Raw genomic sequence first — 10,992 nt, forward strand, 5'->3', positions numbered from 1 at the left:
TTCATGTGTTTGTGGGACACAATTTTGTTCACTCTCTTCGAATCTTAATAACTTCTGTCTTATTTATCCGAAATATTTGAAATTTTGCAGAAATATTTGCGTATTAAAGTGATTGTTGATGTTAAATTTTAGTGGTTAAAATTCCAATGACTGAGGAGAGGGGAGATAACGAAGGTCGTGTGTGTCTGCAGTTGGTTCAGACTTAATGTCTATTTTACTTATTACTAGCATTTACAAGTTTTATGAAATTCATCCCTATCCTGAAAATTAAGCATTTTTCATTTTAAAATAGTTAAAAATATAAAATTTTTAAAAATAAAATATAATATCGAATGACGCCACGAAATGTTGCCGGGAAAGTTAAGCAACGCGTTGCTGGATTTTTAAACTACTTGACAACGTAATATGTTTTTCAAAGCTATTAAAATTAAAATTGTTAACTCTGATTCATTGTATAAAACCATGTTCTTTGGTCTGTACTGTGCAACCTCGTGGAGTAATGAAGATTGTAATTTTTATTACATAAAAATATACCGTCCTGTAGTGTATTTTACTTTGTTTAAATTTAATTTTTCAGAATTATGTGTATTTCACGAGGAACGCTTGCAGTATAGCATCTGCTTCGTCTCTTTCTACGACAGCATTTAAATTGTATATCCATTTGAAGTAGTTTTGTCAAACGATCCACTCTTGAATAGATTTTGTTCCGAGTGCAGACAAAAATGAAAAGAGCAGAATATCTCGTTGGAAAGAACGGAAAACTGTTTCAGAACGTGGTGGGAATTCACAGTAATCTTGACAGTATAGACTTGAGCTATGGGCCCTTTTTTGAATTCTTGTTGGTATACATCACTCAATTTTTTCTCATAATTTAATGTATTCAATTTATATGTTCTCATTTCATATTTGTAGTGTCTTCCGCCTACATATACACTATACCTGATAACAATTATCATCTATTAAAAAACAAAAGTTCCCATATATTTAATCGGAGCTTTCTGCAATTATTTATTCCACAGCTTGTTTTGCATTAATTTATCTAATGCCTGTCCCGAGAGTAACGAAGGACAGGCAGACAGATAGATACTATTAAGAAACAGGTTGTATTCCCTAAACATGGATAATATTGAGAGCAGATTGCTAACGAGTCACGAAAGATCGAATTTGGCGACAAGTTGTCGTAAAACATTAATTTTCTACTGTATGTTCGTGGAATCTGCCTAACAGAGCGAACAGGCTAACCTGTATCTCCACCAACAGCTAGAAACATGTTTTGTTTTGTTTTTTAAACTCTTTCTGCCGTTTGGGTAAAAATAGGGCCTTTTTTAGCAATCTAGTTATGGGTTCCACCATCTCCCCCGTCCCACAATGGAGCGGCCAGATGGCCGAGCGGTCAAGGTTAGCCTGTATTGGACCATTACTCTGGAACGTTCTAGCGGACACGGTGCTGAGGCAAGTCCTACCGGACAAAGTCCAGCTGCAGGCTTATGCTGACGATCTGTTGTTAGTAGTTGCTGGTTACAGTCGTAAAGAGATGGAGACCCACGGCAACGAAGCGATAGAACGACTCGTTCGCTGGGGAGAGCTGCATAAGCTTTCCTTTAGCCCCGAGAAATCGGAGGCCCTGACAGTGGCCCGGACTGGCGTGTTGGCTCGCCGACCAATATACCGAATTCGGGGCAACCCCATCCGAAGGGTGAGCGAGCTAAAGTACCTCGGTGTAATCATCGACCAGACACTATGTTGGACGCCACATCTAAGGAGTGTTTGGGAAACGACAAACCTCACGATAGCGGCACTATCGAGACTAGCTAGGCAGGACTACGGCCTTAGTGGGCACGCATTTCGATCCATCTATAAGATGAGTGTAGAACGTGTTGTCTGCTATGCCTGTGGTATATGGTGGAAGGAATCTGCCAACGTCTGTCAGAGCAGGACGCTGCTCTCGATTCAGAGACCCGCTGCCCTGCGGATCACCAGAGCGTACAGAACTGTGTCTACGGAGGTGGCCCTGGTCTTGGCCGGACTGCTCCCGTTGCCTCTGGTTGTCAGCCAAGAGGCGGCCTTCTACAGGACAACTGTGGAGAGCATTGAGGCAAAGCATTGTAATCAGATGTGCCCAGCCAGACCAAGATGTTTGGCAGACGTTTTGAAAGTCCATCCGGCCCATAGGATCGGACTAGACTGGGATGTCGGTGAACCGACAAGAATCGGTGTTGAAATATACACCGATGGCTCTAAAGACGGTGGCTTAGTAGGTGCCGCGTTTTGTGTCTATTCTGAGGGGGTACATGTGTACTCTCAATCAGTCAGATTGAATGAGGAGGCGTCCGTGTTTCAGGCGGAACTGGTGGCTCTGGCGGGGGCGTCCCAGTGGATCCTACTACATCCGGGTCCTGAGCCTGTCACGGTTTACTCTAACAGCCAATCGTCGCTTCAGGCATTAAGCGACGGGTACCACAGGGACGAGTTGGTACGAGAGATCAGAGGTAGGGTACTGAGGGCGAGGCACGAGCGACACGTTGCCCTGCGGTGGGTCCGAGGCCACATCGGGATCCCGGGCAACGAACGTGCCGACCAACTGGCCAAGGCGGGGGCCAGGGGCCCATTTGTAACGAGGACGGTAGAACCCTCGGCAACATACATAAAAGGTACTCTACTGCAGTGGTCGATGAGGAGTTGGCAAGAGAGCTGGACTCTGAGTACGGTGGGTAGGCGACCCACGCCTTCGTGCCTGACGTTGGCCTTACCCCTGTGAGTTGTTGTAGGTTGCTTACGCAGATACTGACCGGACACGGGAGGTTTCCCCACTTCAAGTCCATTCTTGGACAAGGAGATGGTTGCTGCTCCTGTGGGTGTCCTCGCGGCGACACGAGACACTACGTACTTGAATGTCCTCTTATAGAGGATTTCCGCCGAAAGGCTGACCAAGTTGACTGGTCCAAGCCGCCTGAACAAGTACTTCGAACGCTAGCAGCAAGTGAAGGAAACTTATTGAAACTAAAGGATTTGATGGTTAAAGTCTCAGATCTATTTGATCTATGAGCCCAATGGACGCATTGGGCAGGGTACCTCCTTCTTGTAGGGAAGGGTGCCCTATTTAGTGCTTGGGTATATTATTTACCACAAGGCTGTGCAAACCCACGGTCGCGGCAAAGGCAAAGGCCGCATAATTACATGACAGAGCAAAATTCGTTTGTGCGGTGCAAACCGTACTTACATAAAAGTTATGCCAAGTTAGTGAGTTGGGGCTAAGAGGGCGGATGGCAGCCCAGGAGATGCCTTCAGCGCCCCAACTAAAAGAAAAAGAGTCAGTGACTACCTTCGAGTAAGAGACCAAGGCCCATGATTAAGGCATATTCTCTAGAACCCTGTAGTGCCTCGTGGCGGAGCAGGGGAAAAGAGTTTCCTTATGAGGTCTGGGGGACCCGGGATCGAATCTGGATGGGTCGAAAAATCCCCAGGAATTTTTCGGGGGGTGGTCCATCCGGATATATTGATCTCTGCCCTCACCACCTGACGGTACCATTGTGGGCCTGGCCGAATTCATAATGGACTTGCTATAAGAAACCCTCTTAGTGCTCACAGGGCGAAAGAGTTACAAAAAAAAGTACTACAATGGTGTGACCGGGAGGTGACTAGGCCGAACATATCCGGACAAACTACCATCTGAAAAATTCTGAGGCTTTTTCGACCTGTCAGGATAAGATATCCATTCTCCCAAAACGGTACGCTGCCAGGTTATTCGCTCAGCCATCCGGCCGTTAAGTAGCAACGTCCGGATGGCCGAGGTACCCGACATTAGTTATGGTTGATAGAATAATAAGATAAAAAATAGATAATAATCTATTAGAAATTCCTGTGTAGTGGTAATTGGTAAAAGGTGAAAGAAATGGGGAAATAGAGGGAATCGTGTATTAATCCGACTTAATGGTTTTACCCGTTATTAGCGTTTAAAATTTTTGTTTATAAAGCTGATCTCTATTGACAAAATTAAGCTTTTTGCCGTTTTTTAATAATTAAAAATAAAAAAAGTTTTTAAAATGAAATAGCGTAACAGACTGAGCCACTTGTAGTTTTAAATGTTGCCGGTAAACTTAAGTAACTTGCTGACAAATTTCCTAAAGTTCAATTATCTGCATTTACATTGTTTATGTGCACAAATGTATTTCTTAGAGAAAATGTGTTTATAGGTTTCGTTAAAAAATATTGTTTGTGCCAAAAATCGGAAACCATACAGAACGTGTGACAAACGTGGCACGCGGGATGATTTAGAGTGGCACTCTGACTGAATAGAAATGGAATGAAAAGTATATTTTAATTATTAGTTACACATCTAAATAAAAACTATACTTCATAATTCGTTTTCAATGTAGAGTACACAGTTCTGGGTTAACTACATTCTACTTCTGTTTATATAATTCAACAGTAAGTACAAAAGTATTCTAATGATTTTAAAACAGAGTAATTCCGAATTCGAGATCTTCTTTCAATGAATCCAAGAAAGCATCTGGGTTATTAGAATGATGTTTAAATTTTTCTTCTGATTTTTCTATAAATTTTTTCATTTTATCATCTTCTGGATCTTCGATAACGTCTCTGAAGCTGTCTTCTTTAGAACTTGTTTTTCTTTCTTCATACAGTTTCACGTATTCTTCATTTCTTCGGTAAAATTCTTCATTACCTCTTATCATATTATTGGATTCAGTCGGATCGAATCTTGGCAAATTTCCCCCATATTCCAAGGGTAGACAATCAGGACTGACGAATTCGTGCAAAGTTTTTATATCAGAGTGAAAATGCAGCTGTAATTTCAATTTAAATTCTTAATGTATAGAGTATAATAAAGTAAAAAACACTTATAATTTCAAAACTACATTAAAAGATAACTAGAATTTATTAAAATAAGAAGTATTTTTGATTTTAGTGTTGAAACATACAGCTTATTTAATAATACATTATGAGGAAAAAAATATTGAAGTAGAAATATAAAAGTTCAACTTATTCGCGACATCATTAAATGTAATACGCAATGCATTGATAAGATTACCAATTACCCTTTTCTTCAGTTCTTCAGATAGAAGTGGGACTAAAATACTAACAACAGCTTTCATTATGTTATTCAGATTCACGTAATGCACAGCCTTGTATCCAATAGTATATGAATTTTTCTATTTAAAAAAATACATATATATGTGTGTTAGTTATATAGGTTGTATATAAAGAGATAATTACAATATCAGAATTTTTAATAAATATTGTCGTATAGGCAGTTTTATTTATATAAATATACTAAAGTATTTTCTTCTTTGTGTATAAATCGTAAATACATTTTTTAGGTGTAAATGTGTTAAAATTACATCAGATCAAACACAAATCTTACATTTGTAATTTAAAATTCCGGCTGTGTTCTTCAAAAATAAATGTGAAATCTTCACCCAAAATTTCTATATTTATTATTTATATTATCATTAATAGATATGTATTTTATGTCTAGTAATACGGGGTGAGTCAAAAGACTCTTTCACACTTTTCGTAGTAATAATTCTAGACATATATTATCAATACATCATTATTACTTTTACATTGTAGAGAACTATAACTTGAATGTAATAAGTTTCATTACAGAGAATTGTTACGAGTCTAAATATATCAACGGTAACGTTAAATATCTACTATATAGAACGATATTCATGCAATTATGTTTCGTCATAAATATCATATCGCGACAGGATTTATTACTTGATATCAACGTGTTTATATTATGTTATATGATAAAAACTACTCACAGCAATAAGCATCGCTAACCAATAGATGGCATTTGGTGAGAAATGGTAGAAATGCGACAAAGTTAATCTCCCTGCGTCTACAATACAAATGATTTTCTTTTCTTGAGTTCGATGTAAACGTAATTGTAGGTCCATACAAAGCATTATAACACGCCATAAATCATATGCACTTGCAGCAGATGTGTCCCAGTTACCTATAAAGAAAAAGATTTAAACGCATTATTATAAAAGATGGTGTGGAACGGGAAAAGTCCACCTGGATTTTAAATTCAACTCTCGTACTGACACTTCAGCCAATTATTTCTTATTTTTAACCTAACTAACTTTTCTAAAAAATGACTGTTCTAATTGCAAATGTATACAAAACTCCAACTTACAATATCTACAAACGATAATATAGGTTCCGTCCTGGTCAGGTTTTGGCAAAAATTGAAAAATATTCATGTTCAGGACATGCTCCAATTTAGAAGGAAGAAGATTCTTAAAGAATTGAGGATTGTTTACTCTCATGTTATAATAATTCTTAAGCAACTGAAGGGAACGTTGTATATCAAACTTTCTGGCACGTAGAAATCCAAGAAGGAAAATGTCGTCCATCATACAAGAAATCTCTTGATCTTCTAATATTAATAATAATAATAAAATATTACTATATATACAAAATTTAATTATAAAATAAATAAAATTAGTTAAAGATCGGAAATGATCGATAATTAATTTATCCTAATGGTGTTATTATAAATGTTTTGCTTCACGACTTATGAAATGCTACATTGAATTTCACAGAAATTATTAATTAAACAGAATTTATAAATTTCTTGTAATAATATGAGCAACATTTCTCGTTTAGCAAAATGCATTTCGCATCGATATCAGTATCAGTATTTTGCGTGTAGGTTTATGCATTAGGGAGATTTATGCGATTAAATTTTGAAGATTAAAAGTCGAGCAGTGGAGAGATAAACGGGAACGTGTGTATTTCAGACTCCATGACAATTTTACTTCTTATCAGTATTTGAAATTTTTCATAAAATCCATTCCTACCGTCAAACTTTCTGCCATTTTATGAGTTTTAATAAAACATCGAAAAAGATGCGACAAAAAATGTTGCCTGGAAAGTTAAGTAACTCGTTGCTGGATTTTCTTATATAAGTTTAACTTAACCGTAAATAGTGTAAAATTCTATTTCTGATTTCGCTGCAAAAACCTGAGTGTAAAAAATTAAACGATACCGAATCGTATACACCGACGTAAAGTATCGATATCGTTATCGATATCGGCAGTATCAAGAAGGCAGTCCCTAAACAGAATTATATTTTACGTTTTTTGACACAATAGCATACATTGTGCAGATACTAGAAAATAATAAACTATCGTTTTATTCTAAACATTTCTATAACATTAAAACGCGCAATACTTCATGCGATGAATTTTCAAAAATAACTAAATTTGTCATCTAATAAATTCGTATTTTTTTAATTATATATTACGAAAAAAGTATTTTTAATGAAATAAACTGTAATAATATGAAATAATTGTACTTACTGATCGATTTTTTAAATTCCTTTAAGGCATTTTCATTCCATGGAAATTCTTCTTTTTCTTCCTCGAAAATTGAACACTTAATATCCATTGTGGTTTCGTGATACTGTAATTTTTAATATTTTATATTCAGTTCTCTTTATAATAAATTAATAAAACTATATTGTTCTAAGAAATTAATTTTAGCAAAAATAGAAAGTAAAGCTAGATATCCATTCCTTAAAATTCCAGAAATATTTAAATAGGAGAAGTTTCAAAATATACATGTTACGTATATGATATCTATAACGTACTTTAGAAGTTTAGAATGTCATTGAATATTAGCTCTAAACATTAGAAAATACGTTGATATACTAACCTTTGTCTTTCCGATCTTTCTGAAAACTTACGAACAAGACACAGCAATTTACTTGTTTATCTGTATGGAAATCCGCCCGCTTTTATTTGCAGTAAGATAAACTCGAAACAAAAATACTTGTGACTAAGTTTAGACAGGCGAGTGTGTAAACGGGAGAGGCCAGGAAAAGGTAGCGATAAAAACGGTCAAAAATAATACCGAAGATTTTTATATTTTCCGTATCGGGAGAACATTAAAGGACGAGAAAGCAAAAAAACAAAAATATAAAATATTCTGTATGTGTGTTAGTGTGTGTTTGATAAGCACAATTTTTTCACCTCATTTAAAGCATAATAACTCCTATCTTTGTCGAAAATTTTTGAAATTTTACTAGAAGGTTTGTGTATTAGGGAGATTGATGCTATTAATTTTTGATAATTGTGATCGTGCAGGTGGGGATATAAAGAGGTTCGTGTGTCAAATCTCAACTATAGTCGAACTTAATAATGATTTTATGCAACATTGGCTTTTACGCTTTCTCTATTAAACCTATCTCCACCCTGAAAATAAAGCATTTTCCATATTATAATAATAAAAAATGTAAATTGTTAAACGTTGTCCTGGCAATTTTATTTATTAATTATATATATGTTATAACGTTTACACTACGTAGAAACCTTTTTTTGTACAAAGTAAACCATATAGAATTTAAAATACTGTATACGTACCAGAAATTAAATTGGTCTACTCACCTTTGTCTTATCCAGAGTCTTCTCTTACGTGACAAAATGAACCTTGAGTACATCTTGTTATCTGGCTTAATAGCCAATAGGCAAAGTTGTTATGACGTTGTACTCCGTTTCAATTTTATTAACACTAACTTTTTAACGCAGAGAAACAAAATAATTCATACTTTTCTTATCGATATCTTAAAATCTTACAGCCGAAATTGCTGATTAATCGTTTATGCTTAGTAAACGTGCTATCGCACGAAGTGGCATCATACCATAACCATACAACTTTTATATAAATACAATAGAACCTATCTATATGAAATAAACGATGTAAGAAAAGGACTCAAACATTGTATTACCTTAAGAAATTCGTTTTAAAATTTTATATGAAATATGTTTATCCGAAAAACCTGTTTATCTTGAAATTCACTGTTCCCTTGCAATTTCTGCCTAAATTCATTATATTTTCCATGTTTATCTCAAATAATTTTCTCCCGAAATTACAGACTGAAGTGGGTAATTACAAATTCAACGCTTAGCGGCTACGTTTTGATAGAATAAATTGTAGTCGACAAACATATCTTGCAATTGAATACGCTTCTTTCTACTGAAATAATTTATTCGGAATACTTATAAAACCTTTCTACTGAAATAATTTATTCGGAATACTTATAATTATTCAGAGTTTGTAGTTACATTATTATCTGATAACAACTAAGAAACACATTATTTCACTCTTCTGTGATGTACTTAACAAGAAATTCTATTGAAGGTATTTCCAAAATTTCGGGATTGCTTTTATTACTCTTTTGGCATATGCAGAGGCTGAGTAAGTAATAAAAGTTTTGTGCATTGTTATTACAAGCAATATTTATATAACACAAGTAAAATGCTTACTTGAATTCAGAAAGTTTTCTAAATTGTATTACGATCTGGTTTTACCATTCTGTGTTTAATTAAAAAGTTGGTAAAATATATTACAATAAGTAAAAAAAGGTCTGATGATCTGTAATGTATCAAATTTCATTGATGCATGAAGAGAACGTACAGTACAAATGAATTGTGTAAAAAATAAAACTGTACATAATTCCGTAAAGTGTTAAATTATTACTTTACTTCAACCCTTCTTTTAATTAAAATAACAAGTTTATTATTCTTTAATTTACTTTAAACATAGATAATTATTCTAAATACTTCTCACGTAGTTTAATAAATGAATTACATAATTTAATACATTTTCATTACATTAATAAAGAGTCTAGAGTTGAAAGGTTAATTTAAACAATTTTTGTTAAAATAAATGAAGTGAATATTTAAAATCTTGGCAGACATTTAATTTTTTTAAATACGAAAAACTTCGCGAATTGCTCGCTTCGCCCTTTTTTTCGTCTTTTTCCAGCGACAGTCCAAACAGAATTCTCATATGCAGATGACTATTCTTTTGAGGTTAGCAAAATTTGTTATATTTATAAAAAAAAATTGTTATAATATTTATAAAATATAATTGATAAGAATTTTATATGCTTTATAAAATTTTGTGAAGTAGAAGAAGAAACTTCCTGTTTTGATGGAGGAAAATAACTTAGTTTCTCCAAAAAAGTTGGTCAATTCTTAATGTTTTACAATCTATCTGCAAGTTTTTCCGATTTCCGTCACGCCTGGGAAGAGTTGAGATCTTATTTCAAATAATTTGATTAGTGAAATTTCAGTATAAAACGGGATAAGTCACCTCCAAACAGTACTTACTTCTCTATTGCTCTCGTACTGGCAGTTCGTTTCTCTGCTGCTTACACTCGTTCTCCTCCGAGACGAAACAAGATCATATGAAGAAAATTTAAACTTGTGCCTTATTTGATGAATACTTGCCGTACAGCATTAAACACATATGCTTACAGGTAATATAAATTTACGAAAGCTCTCTCTCTACGAAAAGAGTTAGTTAATGGTTGATATTCGAGATTATTTCCTTAATAAAATTTATCGTTAAATTTTGTATTCTTAAATACGTTTTTTTTTAAATCCTCTATTGAATTTTTCCTTTGTGTTTAAACATAGTTAAACCATTCTTAATAAATATATCAGCATATGACATTATCTTATGTGTAAATCTAACGCAAGTCAGCAATTCGTGAGGTAAAATAGATGAGAAGCTAGGGACATCGCACATAAACAACACGTATGAGGCCATTTATGTGTTTACAGTAAAAGTTGCTGAATTGCATATTAACTTCTCCTTTTATCTCTGTTATCATAGAACTGAGTAAAAACACTTTAACCTGTTTTCGAAGACAGTACAGCAAACTTTATATGAAGGCCAATTTGTAAAAAATATTCAGCATAAAATTTAACTTGGTAAATTTCACGACAATTTAAATGACGGTTGAAAATTAAGTTACTGAACGTGCTATTGTTACAAATTAGCATCTTAATTACTTCATTGTGTTTGTAATATAACGATTATAAATTGATATTTATTTGAAAACATCAAAACCGTATATAAATTCTTGAAAGCAACATGATAACTAAATTAATTTTGTAAATATTAAAAATAAAATTTAAAAGAAAATCATCCAAAATTTAATTATATTAA

At 34.3% G+C, this 10,992-nt stretch overlaps 2 protein-coding genes across 2 annotated transcripts; one reads left to right on the plus strand and one right to left on the minus strand.

Moving 5' to 3' along the window:
- Positions 1–1,339: 1,339 nt before the first annotated feature.
- On the plus strand, positions 1,340–2,758 carry LOC136987955 (uncharacterized). Its single transcript, XM_067285722.1, has one exon. The coding sequence runs from the start codon at positions 1,340–1,342 to the stop codon at positions 2,756–2,758; it is 1,419 nt and encodes a 472-aa protein (XP_067141823.1).
- Positions 2,759–4,383: 1,625 nt separating this feature from the next.
- LOC136987967 (alpha-tocopherol transfer protein-like) lies at positions 4,384–7,696 on the minus strand. The gene is made up of 6 exons (XM_067285735.1): positions 7,690–7,696; positions 7,335–7,437; positions 6,167–6,409; positions 5,790–5,983; positions 5,058–5,171; positions 4,384–4,805 (listed from the first exon to the last, which is right to left on the minus strand). The coding sequence occupies exons 2-6, from the start codon at positions 7,420–7,422 to the stop codon at positions 4,455–4,457; spliced, it is 990 nt and encodes a 329-aa protein (XP_067141836.1). The 5' UTR covers positions 7,423–7,437; positions 7,690–7,696; the 3' UTR covers positions 4,384–4,454.
- Between the last annotated feature and the right edge of the window lie 3,296 nt (positions 7,697–10,992).

Source organism: Centruroides vittatus, unplaced genomic scaffold, assembly GCF_030686945.1.
Source record: "Centruroides vittatus isolate TY-2023 unplaced genomic scaffold, ASM3068694v2 scaffold_2931, whole genome shotgun sequence".
NCBI lineage: Eukaryota > Metazoa > Arthropoda > Arachnida > Scorpiones > Buthidae > Centruroides > Centruroides vittatus.